This window comes from Dermacentor variabilis, chromosome 10 (genome assembly GCF_050947875.1).
Source record: "Dermacentor variabilis isolate Ectoservices chromosome 10, ASM5094787v1, whole genome shotgun sequence".
NCBI classification, from domain to species: domain Eukaryota; kingdom Metazoa; phylum Arthropoda; class Arachnida; order Ixodida; family Ixodidae; genus Dermacentor; species Dermacentor variabilis.
The window spans coordinates 5,104,610-5,127,262 of NC_134577.1; the positions used below are offsets into that span (position 1 = coordinate 5,104,610).

General features: G+C 42.6%; 1 protein-coding gene across 1 annotated transcript in view; it reads left to right on the forward strand.

Annotated features, from left to right (window-relative positions):
- The first annotated feature begins 273 nt into the window (after positions 1 to 273).
- Positions 274 to 22,653, forward strand: part of alpha-PheRS (phenylalanine--tRNA ligase alpha subunit) — a 98,758-nt gene continuing 76,378 nt past the window's right edge. Inside the window, exon 1 of the mRNA XM_075671381.1 lies at positions 274 to 903. Within this exon, the coding sequence (XP_075527496.1) occupies positions 766 to 903 (138 nt within the window). The 5' untranslated portion in view covers positions 274 to 765. The remainder of the gene's footprint in view (positions 904 to 22,653) is intronic.

Below are 22,653 nucleotides of genomic sequence, written 5' to 3' on the forward strand. Positions count from 1 at the left end.
TTTTTGTACGACAAATAGACACACGCTTCCCGCGTAGGTTGGCTGTAGGTTGTGGCAACTCTATGGTTGTGGCAAAGGCAACGCTCATGAGAACCCCCGTAGAAATGTAAACTCTATGCCCGTAGACACTTGCGCCACATTTCCCTCTAGGGTATTTATTTAGAAACTCTATACTTGGCATCAAATTGGTTCGATGTTGCCCGCGCCCTCTCTCCGTTTCATACTTTAGTTCACAACGCCACCGCTATCTTTATTTTCGTTGCACTGTGGAACATATGCTGTGGAAGGCTCCGTAGCTCTATGGTGGAAGGGTAGATGGTAGTTTCATGGTAGTTTCCTCCATGTTTCCCCAGAAGAATCTCCCTCGTGGTCTCCCTTCTCTATATAGGCGTCTGCTCCTGCACCTCGCTTGAACCAACTCGACCGAACTCGACCCACCACCCACTGCTGTGTTATACAGTTGGGCCATAGAGAAAGAAATTTGGTTTTTTTGTAGTAGAATCTGCACTGTGAGTCGCTAAGAGAGCTAGCGAGAGGAAAGTTGTGACAGCTCGTTCGTGGTTTCTGCCGGTGACGTTGCAGTAGCAGCGCTCAGGGGGACCTGTCGCGTGGCCTCCCGCGTGTATAATACACGATCATAAGCTTTCGCCATCCTTTGTCACGGCGGTTAGTGTGTTGTGAGCGACCCGTAGCGAGTTCGGTCGCGGCGGGACTTCGCGCTCTGTCAACGGATTGCAGCATCAAGGATAAACGTCAGCGGCAAATATGGTTGACCTGGTGGAAAGCATTCTGAAGCACGTCGCCGAGCATGGGGCTTGCGACTCTCTGAAGCTGGCCCGTGTAATGGACGTGGATCATCAGAAAGTGGTCGGCGCCATCAAGAGCATTCAGGCCTTTGGAGACGTAAGTGCCACGCACCGCCACGCAGACGATCTCGCTGCTATGTTGCTGAAATTTAGATGCTGAAACGGCTTTGTAACAGACTCCTGCGGGGCCTGTGAATCGCGGACGTACCTGTGACATGCTTATAAGTAAAAATGGTTCGCAACGGTCAGCCCGAACCGAATTCTTCAAATATACATCCTTGGTTAAGGGCACTAGTGATCGCAGTATCAGCAATAAACAAGCCACTTGGGTATTAATTGTAAAGTGTATCAACACCAGGTTTCGCCGCGTAATTCCTACCTATGATCCCAGTCATTTGAACACTGATAGAAGCTGGGTAACATGCCCCCACTCTTGTTGGTATTAAAACTTGGAAGGAGCAAGTACTCATAAAAACGTTTTCTAATGCTGATCTTATATCAGACGTACACATAATTCCATGACTTAAAAAAAAAATGCATGACCTAATTGTATTCATCTTTATCGAAATGAAAAAAAAAAAGCTACACTCCTTGACAGTGCAGAGCCAAGTCTGTCGAATATGCTACCGTATTAAGGACTTATTGTGTAAAACGGGAAACAGCCAACCCAAAGAGAAGGAACACGAAGAAAGCTTGAGTGCAAACTACCAACTGTATTTTTGAAACGTAGGCCTTGTATTCTATACAGGGACAAAAATCTCTTACACATATGCAAACAACGCCAAAAGATAATGTTGCTTGGGATTTATCTAGGAAGCACTTTATAATTCCTAAAGGGACATTTCCTTTGTCCTTTCTTCTGGTTATATTGTAAGGCCTACATTTCAATAAAACAGTTGGTAGCTTGTGTTCAAGCTTTCTTAATGTTTCTGCTGTTTGTTTTGTCTGTTTCCCATCTCATATCAGTCTTTAATCATCAACCAACTAGGTCCGAAAGATGTTCTGCTAGCATATAGCTTCAGAATAGTTGGTTACTGGGCCAGTTGGTGCAGTAGCGCGGAGAAAATTACGTGCTATAAGATAGGACAGAACAGGAGAGAGACATGCATTAATTTCCCATGGTTGTGTCCATTACTTGAAAGCTAAATTTTTGCCATGCTGTATTTCGTCGAGTGAATGTTCTTGAAGCACTACATTTGAGAGGGTGGTGAAAGGTCATTCACATGACATTAACCTTTGCCATGTAATAACAGTGCCATCTGAGCAGAAGGGCTGTTTGCTGAGTAGCAACAGAAGAGGTTCCTGTAAGAGGCCTTTAGAAGTCCCTTTAGCTCAGGGAGGATGGAACAAAGGTTTGCTGCTCCTGGGAGATTCCACGATTGGTCAGGCATGCTTCAATGATATTTAAAATTTTCCCTGAAGAAAGTGTATGTTGCTCATTATTATTGTACAAAATCAAATTTATGCTTCGTTTGTAAAATTATATCTTTGTTGTAAAAAAAAAGTGGAAGTCGCCATCTCAAAGCACCAGTTTTGTCTACTTTACAAATCTTACCGATTTATGTAATTATTGCTAAAAGATTTCTACCACAGCGAAAGATAATTTCTAACCCACGGTCGTCCTGGTTTACTACTGCTCTAAAACGGCTTTTAAACAAAAATAAATGTCTTTTTTGTTGTGCTAAGCGAACCAATAACCCCGATCATTGGGTTGCCTGTTTCCAAGTAAACATGCAGTACAATATGAGCATAGAGCATGCCAAGGATTTGTTTTTCAACACTACTTTACCGGAAATGTTGCAAACTAACCCGCGCAAGTTCTTGAACATTGTCAGTGGATCGGAGAATCGTCACATCCAACTTGCACGCGATGGTAATACTTTAGTCCCTCCTCCACAGTACTACTCAGTGTTTAACGATGCATTTGTTTCTTTTTTCTGTAAAACTGCGCCTGTTTCTTTTCCATGTTTTTGCGACCATAACTTTCCTCCTATGGGTCCCATAATCATTGATTCTGTAGGCATTAGTAAACTCATTAGTAATCTTAAAATTTCATCTTTGTCCGGCTGTGATTCAACTACATCAAAAATATTGAAAATGACTGACGTGTACTCCTCTGTTATCTTGTCCAACATTTTTGTTCAATCTTTAGAGTGCTCCACAATTCTTGGTGATTGGAAGGTAGGGAAGGTGGTTCCTGTCCATAAGTCAGATAATGTACATCTTCCCGATAATTACACACCCATATTGCTTACAAGCATCCCATGTAAGCTTCTTGAGCACATTATTTATTCTCATTTAATCAAATTTCTAGAGAAAAATTCTTTCTTCGCTAACTCCCAGCATGGTTTCAGGAAAATGTTTTCCTGTGAAACGCAGCTATTATCTTTCACTAATGATCTCCTTATAAATAACGACATCAGCTTTGACACTGATTGCATATTCTTGGATTTCACTAAAGTTTTTGATAGGGTGATGCATGACTTACTTCTTAAATTAAGCAAGCATAATTTAGAAACCAAAGTATTCCACTGTATTGAAGATTTTCTTTCTGACCACACCCAATTTGTGACTGCTAAAAACTGTTCATCTACCTTTTTGCCTGTGTCATTCGGCATCTCACAAGTATCAGTGTTGGGGCCCTTACTCTTTCTCAGTTACATTAATGGCCTCCCTGACTGCATCATGTTTTCATCAATGAAACATTTGCCGACGATTGCGCTCCCTATAAAAAAAACTTGCCCAACCCTCTGATCAGCATGAACTTCAAGAAGACTTCCTCATGGTTCAATAAATGGATGATGCAGCTTAACATCAAGAAGTGTAAACGTATGCGAATGTCTCAATGGGGCCACACTGTTGGCAGCGCGTATTTTCTTGACGGCATCCTACTAGATAGATCCTGTGACTTCATACAAGTACCTCGGCATACACATTAGTTCTGATCTTTCTTGGCACGTACATGTTAACTATGTCACTAACAATGCAAACTGCATGCTGGGATACTTACGACACAATTTTTCCCAAGCACCTTCATCAGTGAAACTACATCTATATAAAACTCTTGTTTGCGCTAAATTAGATTACGCATGCGCTATCTGTGACCCCAAAAACACTACACTTCTAGGAATTATTGAATCCGACCAGAATTGCGTAGCACGTTTCATTATATCAAATTGCTCTCGGCATGCCAGTGTATCATGAGTGAAAGCAACACTTTCCTTACCTGAACTATCTTTGTGTCGTAAATGCTCACGCCTTTCATTGTTCCACAGAATAGATCATTATAATCAAATTTTAAAAGATAATTTTTCCACTCCCGTCTACGTGTCATCACCTTCAGATCATAACTATAAAGTTGGTGTGCCATCTTGTTGGACTAATACCTACAGAAAATCTTTCATTCGAAGGACTAGCAACGAATGAAACCACCTTCCACTTCCATCGCCGCCATCACCGACATCAACAGCTTCAAGACTGCCATTCATAAAACCTTTTGCTAATGTGTCTTTGCTTGCTATAACTGTATTCTTTTCTCTCTTTTACTGTGCAAATTTTGTATTTACCATTCCTTCCTGTAATGCCCTCGGGCCTTGGAAGTATGCTAAATAAATAAATAAATATTAATCAAATAATTAATACCAGCTGATCTTTTCTAAACAATCATGTTATCCTGCTTGAGGACCTTACTACATTTGGTCACTGTCATGTATTTGTTGCATTATTCTAAAAGTGTTGTAGTTTGATCTTGTGTTATTGCATTGTATAAAAATTATGTCATGCGTCTGCTAGATGCAGTGCATCTTGTTAATGCTGAAAACAGTTCTGTTCTTTATATTGTGTTTCGATCTTGATGCTTATAACCTCCCTTTGAAGTCTTGTTGTTGTTATCCCCCTATGTAATGCCCAATTCTCGGCCCTTAGGGTAAATAAATGAAATGAAATATTTGAGTCAAGACAATTAAACTTGCCTGTGATGTAGGTATACGCTTTCTCTATCTGTGTTGTTAAATTCATATTCATAAATTTGTAGCAAGCATTTGGCTTATAAAATATTTCAGCCATATATACAGAAGTATGCAAGGAAGCAAATATTGCAAATCAGCTATGCAGAATCCTTCAAGGTAAAGGAAGTGCCTTGAAAGGAAAAACTATCATCCACCCGAATGTAGCACAAAGCTACAAAGGGCCAAGATGAATTATTCAACTACGTAGCTTCCTTTCTACGAAGGAAACCCCTATGGGTTTCCTTCGTAGCTTTGGGCAGCTATTTGTGTGGATGGCAATTTTCCTTTTCGAGAGAGGCAAACATAGAAAAATAAAAGAAAGGCATTCCTCATTTTTTTAATCGCTATCATTAGGAGTGTCAAAATGGAAAAAAAAGTGTGTTTGTGAAGTGTGGGAAGCCGGTCACATGGTAGAGGTAGACAGGGGATTGGAGAGCTTAGAGTGTGTGTGTGTTTGTGTGTGTGCATACTATATACATACACAAAGATGCAACTTCAAGCTGTACTTGTGAAGTTATGACAAGAGTGCAAAATCACAAGTACTTGAGGGCCCCGCAGGGGCGTCTGCATGAGTAGGCGTTTGGTGTGTTGCGACACCACGTACCCGAGCACACGAGGGTCGGCCCCTCCCGTGTGTAGCCGTGCGCGGCTTAGCCGTGTCTGGGGAAAGGGGGATCCTGGAGGTTGAGTCGATGCTAGGTGTTTGGACCTTTAAGGCCCCCCCGGCGGAGGCAACACACCTCTTCGGCCTCTGCTTTACATAGACGGCACCTCCAGACTGACCCACCTAGAGGAAATCGGCAGTCGCCTTTTCCTGTCCCCCGCTTCAATCCTTTGCTTTCTCTCTCGCTGTTTCTTCTTTCCTGTCTCCTTACCACTTCTTCTCGCTTCCGTGTTCTTGGCGGCAAGGGTTAACCTGGTGTAATTATCCAAACTTGGGTATTTTATATTAGGTTATAGCGGCGACGCATGGCTGGCGTCTGCAGGTACTCTCCCGAGCTTGTAGCGTCCCCTTATTGGACTCGGTGGTGGGTGGCAACCATCGCCGCCGAATTTCCGAACTTTGTATGGCAAACGCTTTTCCCCCAATGCCTGATCGCTCCCTGAAGAGGGGGCGCACCGATGATCCATTCAGCTTTTTTATGCAACCTAAGGAGTCCTTTCCCAAATACCACATTGTTCACAGTCAACACGAAACTAAGACAGTCCGAATGATATCACCTTTTCTTGTAGCCAAATCCCTCACTGAAGCAATAGGCCCAGGGTATAAAGTAACAAAGATGGGAAGCGGTGATCTTCTCGAAGTTCGCGACAAGCCACAGTACAACAGACTCTCGAAACTTGTAGCGTTCGGGGACATTCCCGTCTCAGTAGGCCCACACAGGACGATGAATACAGTGCGCGGGGTCATCTCAGAAGATGACCTTCTCAAACTTAGTGAAAGTGAATTACTAGAAGGATGGCAAGAGCAGAACATTGTCAATGTGCAAAGGATTAAAATAAGACGAGATGACAAATAAATACCAACTAGGCACATTATCATAACTTTTGGAACCAGCATTCTTCCTGAATCAATCGAGACCGGTTACTGCAAGCTACGTGTCAGACCATATATTCCAAACCCGCGTCGATGTTTTAAGTGTCAGCGTTTTGGGCATGGGTCACAAACCTGCAGAGGGCGTGCGACTTGTGCCAAGTGTAGCTCCATCGAACACCCTTCTGACGTTTGCAGTTCAGCAACCCACTGTGCCAACTGTGAAGGAGACCACCGTGCTTACTCGAGATCCTGCCCTTCATGGGAAAAAGAAAAACAAATAATAGAACTCAAAGTGAAACTAAATCTGACTTTCCCAGAGGCACGTAAGCGCTTCTTTTCCAACAATCAGAACAGTCCTTCCTACACCGATGTGGCGCGCCGAGGGGCAGCGCCACATCATTCGGCGGCCGCCCAAGTCACACGGAGAGTGACGGCGGTCACGCCATCTGCTTCCCTGACTGTGACAGCCAGCGCTGTTCCATCGCCCGCAAATGAGGGCCAGCAGACCTCCGGGCCTGTTGTACCCAGGGCCACTGCCCGTGCAGATCGGCCCACCACTCCCGCGAAAGTGCCTGCTCCGCGGGCAGTATCCACCGCCTCAGACGAGGTGATGGATACAAGCACAAATCCGGCATCTCAGACGCCCAAGGAACTGCGCAGCTCCCTCGAGCGCGCCGGGAAGAAAGAGAGAGCTCGTATCAAGGGGCCTGAAAAGGTCTCGTGAGCTTATATAATCTTAGACACACAGCACAAGACACATACATTATGGATACACAGATAATACAATGGAACGTCAGGGGTTTGCTTCACAACCTAGACGACATCAAGGAACTCTTAAATAAGTACAATCCAAGGGTGCTGTGTGTCCAAGAAACAAATCTTAATCCTTCACACACTAACTTTCTCCGACAGTATGCCATTTACCGAAAAGACCGCGATGACGCCCTTGCCTCGTCTGGCAGTGTGGCAATAATTGTAGATAAGGGTGTTGCTTGCCACCGATTACCGCTTAAAACACACCTAGAGGCAGTTGCAGTCCGTGCGATACTGTTTGATAAACTGGTAACAATTTCCTCACTATACATCCCCCCGAACTACCATCTTTTAAAAACAGAATTCCAAAGCCTTATGAATGAACTACCCGAACCTTATATTGTCGTCAGAGATTTTAATGCACACACCACTCTTTGGGGAGGTTGTCGTTGTGATGCCAGGGGACGCTTAGTAGAAAGCTTCCTCTTCACTACAGGTGCATGCTTACTAAATAATAAAGAGCCTACATTCTATAGCGTGGCAAACAAAACATTTTCATCGATCGATTTAAGTATTGCATCTGGTACACTCGTACCGTATCTAGAGTGGAACGTGCTTAAAAATCCGTATGGCAGCAACCATTTTCCAATTGTCATAAAATCAACAAAACTTGATGAATGCTCTCCATGCGTCCCCCACTGGAAAGTCGAGTCAGCCGACTGGAAATGTTATAAAGAACTCACCCGCATGACTTGAGACGACATCTCTGCACATTCTATTGATGACGCCGTGGCATATCTGACAGCATTTATTGTTGATGCGGCGTCACTATGTATCCCTGAATCAAATAGATCACCCTTCAAACGACGTGTTCCCTGGTGGAATGCTGAGTGCAAAGAAGCTCGTAAGAATCAAAATAAGGCGTGGAGTCACCTTCGCAAATCTCCAACTGCCGAGAATCTGATCAATTTCAAGAAAATAAAGTCACTAGGCAGAAGAACACGCTGCCGGGCCAAACGGGAAAGTTGGCAAAAATACATTAGTAGCATCAATTCATATACAGACGAACGGAAAGCCTGGGATAGGGTCAACAGAATAAAAGGCCGCGAAACTCATCCTCTACCTTTGGTAAACACACAAGGAGACACTATTGAGGACCAGGCTGATTCACTAGGAGCACATTTTCAGTACATCTCGAGTTCATCTCATTACTCAGATACATTTCTAAGATATCAGCGACAAGCGGAACGGCAGCCTCAGAATCAGAAAGGAAACAAAAATCAACCTTACAACCGGCCATTTAACATGGTGGAATTTCAGGCTGCACTGAACTGTTGCAATAAATCAGCTCCTGGGGGCGATCGAATAGTTTATGAAATGATCGAATACCTACACGCTGAAACACACAAAACCCTACTATCACTTTTTAATTCCATATTCTCTGCCAGTTATATTCCATCTGCCTGGAAGCAAGCAGTCGTAATTCCTATTCTCAAAGAGGGCAAGGATGCAACTTCGGTCAGCAGCTACTGGCCTATAGCCCTGACAAGCTGCCTATGCAAACTCTTTGAGAAAATGGTAAATAGACGCCTAATTCATTATCTTGAAAGCAACACAATACTAGACCCCTTGCAGTGTGGTTTTAGGGAGGGTAGATGTATGGCAGAACACCTTGTCCGCATGGAGGCGAATATCCGAGATGCCTTCATGCACAAGCAGTTTTTATTAGCAGTATTTTTAGATATGGAAAAGGCATACGACACAACCTGGCGTTTTGGAATTCTTCGTGATCTGGCTGGTATGGGTGTCAGAGGCAATCTGTTGAACCTGATCCAAAGCTACCTCTCTAATCGCACGTTCCGTGTGAGGGTTGGTAAAGTGCTGTCTCGTCAGTTTACGCAGGAAACAGGTGTGCCACAAGGTGGTGTGCTGACCTGCACGCTATTCATCGTAAAAATGAATTCCCTCTATAGGGTCATACCACGAACAACGTTTTATTCAGTGTATGTGGATGACGTACAGATAGGATTTAAATCATGCAATATTTCTACCTGTGAGCGACATGTACAGCCTGGCCTAAACAATATATCTAAGTGGGCTGATGAGAATGGATTTAAGTTAAACCCCCAAAAAAGCATGTGCATTCTATTCTCTAAAAAGAGAGGTATATTACCTGACCCTGTTGTCCATCTTAATGGACAGCTGTTATCTGTTAGGAATGAACATAAATTTTTAGGAATAATTTTAGACTCGAAACTAACATTGGTCTCTCACCTTAGGTATCTGAGACCGAGATGTCTGAAGACAATAAATTTACTAAAGCTCTTGTCCCGCACATCTTAGGGAAGTGACACGAGATGCCTTTTGAGCCTCTACAAAAGCCTTATACGGTCCCGCCTCGACTATGGAGCAATAGTACATAGCTCTGCTGCGCCTAGTGCTTTAAAGATGCTAGATCCCATTCACCACTTGGGTATATGCCTGGCTACAGGCACTTTTAGGACAAGTCCCGTAGAAAGCCTGTATGTGGAGTGTGATGAATGGTCATTACATCTCCAAAGGACATATTTAACTTTTTCCTATGCTCTCAAGGTTAAATCAGACGTGCAGCATCCATGTCACTCATCTATTCCTGAAGTGTCTACAGCCAGGTTATTTCGTAACCGCCCAACTATTAGAGCTCCGTTGAACCTTCGTTTGATAACACTGGCAGAAGTAACAGGTGTCTTAATCCCAGAGAATGTCCTAATGGCACCCACTCGCCTGCTCCCACCATGGGAATGGCACACCATTGAATGCGACGTCTCTTTCGTAGAAATATCTAAGAGGGCGACAGAAGAACATATACAATTCCACTTTCGTGAACTTCAGGAGAAGTACTCCTGTACAGAATACTATACAGACGCTTCCAAGTCCTCTAAAGGAGTTTCCTACGCAGCTCTGGGACCTTCATTTTCATTATCCGGGGCACTAAATCCACACACAAGTATATTTACAGCGGAAGCCTACGCTATACTATCGGCTATTCAAAACATAAGGCTCACAAAACACGCTAGGGCTATTGTATTTACAGATTCACTAAGTGTAGTCCGAGCCCTACTTAGTCCAAGAAAATATAAGAACTCAGTTTTTAGTGAGCTGTTCAGTCTGTTGTGCTCCCTATATATGTGCAATCAAGTGATTGTCATATGCTGGGTGCCTGGTCACAAAGGTATAAAAGGCAACGAAGCTGCTGACCAAAGCGCTAGGTCAGTAACTTTTAGCGATGCAGATTCAAATATCCCCATCCCTGCCACAGACCTAAAGCCTTTTCTACGCAGTAAATTGAGGAACCATTGGCAAGGCGAGTGGGATACGCAAGCAATGAATAAGCTTCACATAATAAAACCAAAACTCAGGAACTGGATAAATGGAAAAATAGCAAGGTACAAGAAAGTAATTCTTTGCCGATTAAGGATAGGCCACACATACGGTACCCACTCTTTTCTCTTGACTGGGGGCGATCCTCCAACTTGTGTTAAGTGCGGCAATAGTCTCACGGTCCTCCATGTTCTTATTCAGTGCCCTGCAATAGAAACAGAGAGGAAAAAGTATTTCCCTGCTGCATATCGTGAGAATATGCCCCTTCACCCTAAATTTTTTCTTAGCGATGAACCACTTTTTAATCAGAAAACAGTTTTAGAGTTTTTAGCCGAAACGGACTCCCTGAAAATCATTTGGCCAGGCAACTTTTAGCACACGACTAACAACCCTGCATAAAAGGGCTCTCTTGAAACGCTGGCCTCAGTGTTATGTTTTATTGCATCATGTTTTAACGAAAGCCCATTGCCATAGCCCACATGACATCCTAGTCACCGTCATTATTTTAGCACCTATATATTCTGCGCCACTTACAGCGGAAGTTTCTAGGCCCTTTTACAGCCATATCACATCTACCATGATGAGTTCATTGTGGACGTCATCCGCAATACATCGTCAACACTACCACTTTTCATGGCACTCTTTGGCCAAACTTGGCCCTTGCGCCATAAAACACCACACATCATCAACAAGTACTTGAGGGTGGAAGTGAAATATCAAGCTTTACTCGCAAGATGCTTGAATTGTAGTTATAATTATGTGAGATAAACCTAGTGGCCATATTTTGAACTGATTCTAATAAGCTAATTAGCTTGTTATGATAAGGGTGACCAAACTGGAGAGCAAAATTTGAGCTTAAGGTGAAAGAAAACATCCGAAAAGCTAGCTTGCGGACGTTAGCGGCTAAATTATGTAGGCTTTGGCATAAGTACCCCAGTGGTATTGAAGAATTGGCACATTTGTTAGGTCATGTGATGGGTCCAGGAAAGGTTTGGATACAAGATTAATGCCTAAGTACATGTATGAAGTAGCTAGAGACACCAGGTTATAATTATACGTTAACAGAACTTATACATCGAGTGTTGATGAGTGAAAGACATTATTTCGCATTTAAATGAATTTAGAGTCATTAACCAAGTGCCACACAAATCCAAAATAAGCTGAAGGTTGTGTTGAAGATGGAAGTATTAATATGGGCTGGTTATAGGGCAGTAAATAATGCAATCATCTGCGAAAATTCTCACTTGGGGTGATAAGTTAGTGGGAAGATCATTAATATATATTAAAAATAGTAGCGGCCCTAGAATGCTACCTTGTGGTATGCTGGAGATGACATCGGAAAAGGGTGAAGAAAGATTGCTGACGACTGTAAACTGTCAGAGATTAGAAACTCAGTTCTTAAAACTTATGATCTGTCCTATGAAAATATTCAAAAACATGTTGTACCATTCAGTTATGATTTAAGATGTATGGCGACAAACACGTCACACTGAAAGTGAGAAACTTCTTCCAAACTGTGTCCTGTTGCCAATCATATGTGCAATGCTACGGCTGTTCTTCTAACTCGCTGCTGCCTCACTGACTTGGAGACAACGGATGCAAATAATGGAAAATACCCGTGATGCTTGCCCTTTCCACTGGTGCCAGTGATCCCCATCGCACTTAAAGCAATTAGAAAAGACCACATTACTTCCTCCACCTTTGCAACTACAGCAGAACTGCTTTGCCTTATTTAGTGTTTTTTCTCTTTGAGTGGTGGATTAATACCCCTGTCACACGGACGCGGCTAAAGTCCTTTTAACTCCCTTCAACCAAGGACGTCTTTATCTCGAGGGAGATGCGCGCCGTGTCACACGGCAGTCCTTTAGCAAAGGAAGTTTAAGGAAGTTCCTAGCGAAATGAGATGGAAGATCTCTCTTGCAGACTGAAGGCAGTACTCTTGTTCCCAGCGTGCTTGAATTTTGAGTCAAAAAATCACCCTCATAATTATTAATTTCACTTTTACCAGCAATTATAACTGTTTTTATTGCATATAATATAGTATTTGAGTTGAGCAGCTACAGTCGACTCTCGAATCGGGCGTGAGCAGCGCCTAATGGGCCCCCAGCGGCAGCTTTCAAAAGCTCGCTTATAGGCCGTGTGACACGGAGCTAACTCCTTTGAGGTGGAACTCCCTTGCGGTCCTTTAAGGGAAGGAAGTTTGAAGGAGATCCGAGTTGCCCGTGTGACACGGGTATAATTCTACCGCGCTCTGTGATCGGCTAGCCTCATGGTTAGCTTTCATGATAAAGTGGCTTCCCTGGCAAGGTGTTGGACCAGGATGAATTTTCCTTCAACTATGGAGTTTGTTTCTGAGAAAACTATACAAGTTTTCTTCCTAGATTCACGGCTACTGTTTGGTGGATGACAAGTTTTTCCACTTCAACTTTCAGCTTCTCATTCAGAAAGGGTTCAGAATTGTGTGACACATGTGAAAGCAAGGCTTGCAAGAAGGAAATTATGAAACTTTGACCTGCAGGCAGCTGCGCACTTGTCTCTTCTGGCGAATGCCCAGAAATCTGTAGAATTTCAGGCATGGCTTTCAGCATTTGCTTTTATTGAAAGTACTGTGGCACTGGATGAGGATGCGTCAGCAGGCATTTGGTGTGTTGCGGCACCATGTACCCGAGCACACGAGGGTTGGACCCTCCTGCGTGTAGCCGTGCGTGGCTTAGCCGTGTCTGGGGAAAGGGGGAACCTGGGGGTTGAGCCAGTGATGGGGGTTCAGACTTTTAAGGCCCCCCAGCGAAGGCAACACACCTCTTTGGTCTCTGCTTCATGTAGACGGCACCCTCGGACTGGCCCACCTGGGGGAAATTGGTAGTCGCCTTTTCCTGTCTATCTCTCCTCAAATCTTCATCTTTCTCTCTCACTTTCTGGCCTTTCCTGTCTTCTTCTCTCTCCCATTTACTTCCTCTCTCCTTGGCAGCAAGGGTTAACCTTGTGTGGCTATCCTACCTTGGGTATACCATATTTGGTTATAGTGACGGCGTACGACTGGCATTGTGCAGACTTGTACACAACCTCTGCCGCATCCCCTCATTGGGCTCCGTGGTGGGTGGCCGGCGCTATTGCCAAACAAACACATTTTCTTATGACAGCGCAAACTTCTGTTGTCTATGATCGACGTCTGAAAACATGCCGCACCGAAGCACCGTTCCAGTTCTCCTTTCAGTGCAACGCCCCATTATTTCCCAAGTACTATGTAGTCCACAGTGAAAACAACATACCAGTAAGAAAGCTCTCTCCATTCCTTGTGGCCAAGTGTCTGAAAGGCAAAATCGGACCGACGTACAAACCCTCAAAAATGTCTAGCGGGGACCTTCTCCTTGAACTAAATGACAAAGATCAAGCGCAAAAGCTCTCGGAACTTACCAGTATTGGCATTGCGACAGTGACAATTTCACTACACAGAACACTAAATACAAGCCAGCGTGTGATATCAGAGGAACACTTTATCAGCCTGAGCAATGAGGAACTCCTTGAGGGTTTCCAGGAACAAAACATGACAAAAGTACAAAGAATTGTCATCCACAGAAATGACCAAGAAATCCCGACAAAACATGTCATACCTGCCTTTGGAACACGCGTAATGCCTACCTCGCTGGATGCAGGGTACGTAAAAGTAAACGTCAGACCATATATCCCGAACCCAAGGCGGTGTTTCAAGTGCTAAGGGTTTGGACATGCTTCACATGCATGCCGAGGCAATGCTAAATGCAGCTGCAATAATCATCAATCTGACAACTGCACTTCTTCCCCACATTGCATTAAGTGCAAAGGAGACCGTCCAGCTTACTCGCGGTCTTGCCCTTGCTGGAAGAAGGAAAAAGAAGTAATTGCACTAACTGTGAAAGAAAAAATCACGTTCTTTAAAGCCAGAAAGCAACTGTTGTACCTACCATGAAGAAGTTATGCCAATGTGAGGAAAGTGGGGGCAGCATCACAGAGGTCTCGTGTATCCTCCGATCCCACACATACTGGTGCCGCAGTGACCCCTCCTGCCCCGGGGTGGAAGCAGCCAGTTTTGCTCCATCCTGTTCGAAGGGCCTGCATACACCAGTTCCACAGGACCGTAAAATCAAATGAACCCCAAGGCCCAAGAAGGCTGACCCAAAATCCCCGGTGTCATCGACGCCGAAAGACAAGCACTCTCTCGAGCGTGGAAAGAGGGACAAAGTCCCAATAACTACCCTAAATAAGAAAGCAATAACCTAAAGGTTATCGCTCCTTTGTATTAGCCTTATTTAAATCTGTCACCTAACATCCTATCTAATATTTTTTCGTAATGCCATTTTTTACCTTTCAGTTTCATAATGGCTTTTATTATCCACTGGAATTGTAGAGGTCTCTTACACAACTTGGGTGACATCAAAGACATGTTAATTAACTTCTCTCTTGTGGCCCTGTGCTTACAAAAACAAACCATAGTGAAAAACGCAAAAACATTTTAAAAGGTTTCGCGGTTGTACGGCACTACCGTACTCAGGTGAACCGGCTTTCGGGTGGTGTAGCCATTGTTCTGCAGGGTGGTATTGCAGCTAGAGAAGTCCCCATTAACACTCACATAGAAGCCTTCACTGTCACCATTTTAGCTCACAAAACCATCACCATTTGTTCAATATACATTCCACTGCACTCACATTTTACTGTAAGAGATCGAGTTAATTTTAAACCAGCTACCTGAACCTTCTTTAATAGAGGGTGATTTTAACGCGCATAACACGTTATGGGGTAGTAAAACAACTGACACCATGGGTCAAACACTTGGAAGATTTTATCCTGACAAATGACATATCCCTTTTAAACACCGGTGCGGCAACCTACTGCTCCCCATGCACAGGAGCTATGAGTTACCTAGATTTGGCACTGTGCTCTCCATGGCTCTTTGGCGATTTTCAATGGAGTGTTATTGGCAACCCCTATGGTAGTGGCCATATGCCTGCTGTGATTAAATAAACATCACCTTTTCCTACCATACCATTAAGATCACCGCATTGGAAACTCCATCTAGCAGACTGGCCTCTCTTTACTGAAAAGGCCATTCTGGATAACATGTCAGATAAGTTAACCATAGACAAAATTAATGATAAAATAACCGCCTCTATACTTGCTGCAGCAGAACAGACAATCCCACAATCCTCTGGCTTCCTAAAAAAACCTAGAACCCTGGTGGACGAAGGAATGTACATAAACAAAAAAACTACAAAACAAATTGTGGTGTATCTTGGTATCGCCACAAGCTAATCTACTCCCTTTCAAAAAAGCAAAAGCCAGGTACACATGCAGACAAGCCGAAAAACAGCCCTGGAAAAATTGTCTCGTCCATAAATAGCTCGACAACCCCAAAAAATGTGGGACCAGCTTCGTAAGTTTACAGGCAACTACGGTTCTTACACTATCCCCATACTCTCACACCCAGACACGCAAACAAATTTAGAAAAACAAGCAGACATATAGGGCAGCATTTCCATGGTATATCAAGCTCAGTAAGTTATTCTGCTACATTTTTAAAACATAAGCAATCAGCAGAAAAACTAAAGCTTCCGACCACAGGAAGTTCAGAGAGATCGTATAATGCCTCCTTAACCCTTCCAGAAATCAACAGAGCACACGCTACTGGCAAAAAAACAGCAGCCGGTCTGGACAGGGTACATTACACAATGCTAGCTCACCTATCCCCTAAAGCAGTTGAGACCTTGCTTCATTTCTTGTACATAATCTGGGAAATGGGAAAAATGCCCAATGAGTGGAAGAAAGCTATCATAATTCCTTTCTTGAAAACTGGAAAACCTCCCACAACAGCAACCAGCTACAGACCTATAGCACTCGCAAATTGTCTTGCAAAGCCTTGTGAAGCCATCATAAACATAAGATTGACATACGTCTTCGAAACCGAGAACCTGCTAGATAACCATCAGTGTGGGTACAAGAAAGGTTGCTCCACAACAGATCACCTAGTCTGGCTAGAACACAAGAAATGTGCAGCCTTTATGCACAACCAATACTGTCTCACTGTTTTCTTTGACTTAGAAAAGGCGTACCACACAACATAGAGGTTTGTTATTCTAAGGGACTTAGGGGATTTAGGGATCCATGGTAGAATGCTCAAACGTTTTGCCGATTTCATGTCTGACCGACATTTCAAGTTTGCTTAGGAATGATGCTGTCACACGTATTCATCCAGGAAAATGGTGTGCCGCCACAGGGATGTGTGTTAAGCACAAAACTGTTTGTGGGGAAAATGAATTCAGTCAGAAATGTAATTCCATCCTTTGTAATGCACTCATTATATGTTGATGCTCTAAAAATCGCGTGTCGTGCATCGAACTTGGCAACCTGCAAATGGCAAATTCAAATTACTTTAAAGAAACTCGTGCAATGGGCATCTGAAAATGGTTTTCACTTCTCAACAGAAAAAACTATTAGTGTTGTCTTTTCACAAAAAAAAAGAGGCTTACAACCAGATCCCATCTTTAAGCTACAGGAAACCACACTACTGGTAAAACAAAAACGCAAGTTTCTGGGTGTTCTGTTTGATAAAAAGTTGAACTTTCTCGCGCACATAAATAGCTTTAAAATTAAAGCGAACAACGCATTTAACATCCTCAAAGTCCTGTCCCGGGAACCGCTGGGGCTCTGACCGTAAATGCCTGCTGCACATCTACCGCACTTTGGTGCGCAGCATATTAGACTATGGTAATATCATATATGATTCAGCCAGACAGTCTTAAGTCTGACGACTTGATCCAGTTCATAACCTAGAACTACGACTGGCAAGTGGTGCTTACAGAACATTGCTTGTACAGAGCTTACAAGTTGAGTGTAATGAGCCTCCTTTACAGCATCCTAGAGCGCTACTAAATTTTTCCTGCATACTCAGAATCCATTCCTCACCACAACACATATGCTACAACATCGTCACACAGTGCAACTCACGATTACACTACACAAATAAACCGAACATGATTAGACCTCTTCTATGATATGAGGAATACTGTCGTGATTACGAGATTCCTGATGAACTCCTTCAGGTTGCTAAACGGCCACAACGACTACCCCCGTGGGGCAAATTCATGCATTTATGTGATTGAGCATTGGTACCTCTAAAGAAAAATTACACCCCGCACGAACACATCATACAAGATTCAGATTCAGATTCAGATTTATTGGTTCCAAAAAAAACGAAGTAATTACATGACAAATATACAGACGAGGGTCCCAAAGTGAAAGAACTGTAGTGGGACCCTCGGTTAATAATAACAACATTGATGGTGATATCAATAGTCAGCAAATTAGCGTATTATAAACAACATCTACAGATAAAATACATCATTAGACACGTCACTTACAATGAAACACGAAAAAGCACGTTATAAAAGAAAGTCGGAAAAAAGCATGGATGAAATACAAGAAATGACATGTGAGATAAAAGTCAAAGGTACACCGCCTGATCGTAGTTAAGTTATCGTAGGAAATGATGCTTAAGGTGATATTTAAAAATTGCAAGAGAAGTACAGGATTTTATGGTTGATGGTAATTCATTCTAAAGAGAAATTACTGCGAAGGAAGATGTTTTTTTGCCGTAATTGGTATGAACCATGGGTAACAAGAAATTGTTGTTAGCCGCAAATCTGGTCATATTTTTATTCTGCAAAAGGTCAGTCGCAATGAACGGAAATGTAAGGTTATTATGAAGCAACTTGTGAAGTAAGACGAGTATGTTAAACTGGAACAAATTATTAATAGGCAAGATATTATATGCGCGAAGTAATAAAGAGGCATTGGATTGCATGGAGCTAGAAGTGATAATGTGTATTGACCGATTTTGGATATGTTGAATTGATGATAAGTGACAAGCGTACGTGTTGCCCCATGAAACAATGCCGTAATTAATGTGACTATGAATGAACGCATAATACAACGCTAGCAGAGCCTCACGAGAAAAAAAAGGGCGAGCTTTAATTAATGCACGTATACCAAACGCAGTCTTGTGCTTGAGATGTTGGAAGTGAGAGCGAAATGTAAGGTTAGGGTCAAGATGTATGCCAAGAAAAGTGACGTCGGTGCTAACGGGAATTGAATGAATTCCAAGCTTTACTTCAGGAATAGAAGTTAAGGCCCTTTGAGCACTTTTGAATAACATAAATTTAGTTTTTAAAGGATTAAGAACTAAGTAATTGTTGCTACACCATTTTATAATGTTACCTAATGCAATATTTAACTTAGAAGTAAGAGTAGTAACAGATTTGTCATATGAAGATATGGTTGTGTCATCTTCGTATAAAATGCAATGAACGCAGTTGGTGGAGTTAAGAGAATCCGGAAGGTCATTAATATATAAAAGGAAAAGCAAAGGGCCCAGAACTGATCCCTGTGGTACACCTTGGTTAATACATTTAGTTACTGAGAAAGTATTTGCTGCATGTACTGTCTATGGCCAGTCAAGTAAATAATTTTTTAAGAATGTTAGCGCAGGACCGGTTCTACCATAAGAGTCAAGTTTATTAAACAGGACTTGATGGTTAACCGTGTCATAAGCTTTACTGAAGTCTAAAAATACAGATCAGACTAAGTTTCCAGTCAATACATTTTTTATGTAGTCAGTTAGAGATAGAACAGCTAAATTCGTGGAACTTCCTAGGCGGAAACCAAATTGATTGTTCTTTAGCAATTTAAACTTTGTTAAGTAGTTATTAAGACGTTTAACAAATAATTTCTCAATGAGTTTACTAAGACAGGAAAGAATTGCAATTGGTCGGTAATTATTAATTGTGTGTTTGTCGCCTTTTTTAAAAACAGGAATAATCTTGGCATTTTTTAAAAATAAAGGGAATGCACCTTCTTTGAACATAAGGTTGATAATATTACAGAGCGTGTCGCAAACTAAATGCGCAACCAGTTTTAAATGTCTGACACAAATATTGTATAAGCCAGGCCCTGTATTCTTAAGGTTAGCAATCGTGGAGCATACTTCATTTGGTGTAGCTGGTAACAAGAAGAATGATTGTGTCGTACGGCTCAAAGTATTATGCAACTGCGCATGTATGTTGTTATTAGTGTAAACAGAAGAAAAGTAGTCCGAAAAAGCATTAGCAATTTCGTTGGGCTCAGAAAGAGTGAGACCACTGTAATTTATTTTGGTTATAGAGGCATCAACAGACGATTTGTTAAGAAAAGAGTTTAATAACTGCCATTGCTTTTTGGGGTTGTCCTCATTCTGATCAACTTTATTTTCGTAGTACTTTTTTTCTGCCTGTTTAAGTAAAACATTCAGTAATTTACAGTACCTACTATAGCGTCTAGCTAGTCTAGTATTAAAGGACTGACGTTTAGTTTTCTTGTACATGTTTTCCTTCTTTCTTAAACTTTCTAGAAGACCGTCCATCATCCTTGGGTTGCACGGATATTTATACTTTTTCCCACATTTAACAGTGCGTGTGTTAGTCGAAACGGCCAATAAAAATAAAGTGCAGAATTTGTTTAGTGCTTCTTCGGGATCAGACATAGAATTAATTGGCGACCAATCAGTTTCACTGATTGCTTCAATAAAGCTATCTGCACTAAATACGGAAGTAAAGTAGCTATTATCGTTCTCATGTATTTCATTGTTAAATGTAAGAAAAACAGGAAAATGATCGGTTATGTCAGTATTAATAACCCCGGAGCAAGGCGATGGTGATATGTTAGATAACACGTGATCAAAAGCGTACTGCTCCCACGAGAGGCTACCCTAGTTGGGCAGTCAATGAGTGATTCAAAACCGAATCCAGCAAAACAATCTGTGTAAGTTGTGTACGAGGTAGCTTCAGTGTCAAGTAAGTTAATATTAATATCACCTACAATCACCACACTCTTATTTTCAAAAGCTAGCTTGGACAATACTGCATCAAGAGAGAGCAAGAAATCGTTAAGGGAAGATGACGGTGAGCGATAAATGCAACCAAGGATCAAGTTCTTATTGTTATTAAGGAATGACCGGTCGACTTCTATCCACACTGACCCACAATGATGCACGTTAACTGCCAGATCAAATCTGCGAGCGTAGGTGACAGCTTGTGAAACAAAAATGGCGGTGCCACCATGATTGTTAGTTGGACGATGACAATACTCCGGTTGATAAGATGGAAAACCGCTCATGTTGTTGTCGGAATCAGAGAGCCAAGTCTCCGATATGCAGATAAAAGTGAAGACATGGTGAAGTGAGGCAATGAAGTTATTAATTTCATCTATGTTCTTACGAAGGCTACGAGCATTGAAGTGAATGAGTGATCGTTTATTTGCGGTAAGACAAGATTTTACGTCAACGGGGTAGAGCAAGGCCATGGAAAAAAGGGAAAAAAATATTTACAGTGAATCACGTGAAAATTCGAAGGTCGGACTCAATGAAAATGCGATAGACCCTGCTATCATCAGTTTTGCGGGCTTTTATCTGGCAGTTTTCTGTCCATAAGTATTTCCACTTATTTTCTTTTTTGAGTGCCAGCGCCTTCGAGAACATCTTCGTGTTATCAATGGTCAAGTGGTCATTTACATAGACAGGCGTGCTAGTGCCACCTGTGAAACCAATGTTGTCAGTGCGAAGCCTAGCTCTTCTTGCCTTCCTGATGAACTCGTTTTTCTTATCGCTTGAGCAGAAACGAGCAATGATGCTCTTCTCATTTGACTTAGAGGCCACACGGTGAGCCATGTCGATATCAGTGGGTAAGAGAGGGTACTCGATAGCATCGCCAATTCGCTTCAGAATGACTCCGCAGTCTTCACCCTGCGATGTAGGGATTCCCTTAATTTCCACATTATTCATTCTCGAATATTGCTCTAAATCAGCCACTTTTCTTTCGAGTGCTTCGTTATGCGACAAGAGCGCCTTGTTTGAGGTTAAGAGTTCTTCCTGTTTTAGTTTTATCGAGTCTAGTTCCTTCTTCATGAACTGAACACTTTCACAGAGGGAAGTGTGCTCACCTAGTCCCACATTCTGTAGCTTGATGTTAATTCGTGACACTAAATCATCGATCAGTGTATCCAACTTCTCGTTCAGCAGTGCTTCAAGAGATGCAATTTTTTTCGCCAGTTCCGCTGTGGTAGGCATAGTGAAGTATTTACAACTACGAACAGTGAAACAAGAAGTTTGGGCAGCAGTTGCAGCAGAATTAATTTTTAGATAGTGTACAGAAGTAATAAACCAACCTGTTGGCAAGAAGAATTTTCTTAGAAGGAGGACATGCCGCCGCAACTGCTGCCGCCAAATTGAATCAGTGCCGTTGTGTGCGTCCTTATATGGTCCTCGTTGAAGTCACGTGCAGTCCGCACAGACGCAGCAGGCAGAACAGGGCTCCGATGCTTGAAAGCACTCGCAGCGAGTGCAAGCGCACGTGGAAATGAAACCACGGTGGCCACAGACGACGCAGGAACCAAGGACGAGCAGGAACACAGGCCACTGATCAACCTGTTGGCAAGAAGAATTTTCTTATAAGGAGGACATGCCGCCGCAACTGCTGCTGCCAAATGCGCTCTTCCACGCTCTTCAAGACAAATATCTATTACATGGAATATTATACTGATGGCTCTAAAACAAAAGTATGCGTGGGCGCAGGGGCCGTGACAGAAAACTGGGAAAGAAGTATTCGATTTCCACAACATGCCTCTGTCTACACAGCTGAAGTCTACGCAATATGGACTGTGGTTAAAAACATTGTTGCTGAAAAACACGAAAACACAATCATATACACTGATTCATTAAGCACACTGAATGCACTTCACATGAAATCTGCATATGAACCCCTGATAAGCGATATTTTAAACATGGTAACATCAAACAAATACGGAAGATCAATTAGGTATTGCTGGGTACCAAGCCATGTTGGTATACCGGGTAACGAAGCAACGGACAGATGTGCATCAATGGCAGTGCACAAATACATAACAAACACAGCACTTCCATATAAGGATAGCATCACTGCAATTAGAAAGGCCTTGATGTCAAAATGACAACAAGAATGGGACCATTGTATAAGCAACAAGCTACATCTTACTAAACCCGTAATTGGCGAGTGGAAGTCGTGCACTCACCAGCAACGGTTCTATGAGGTGATCCTGTGTCGACTTCGGATTGGACACGCACATCTAACACACAATTTTCTCCTCCAAAAAT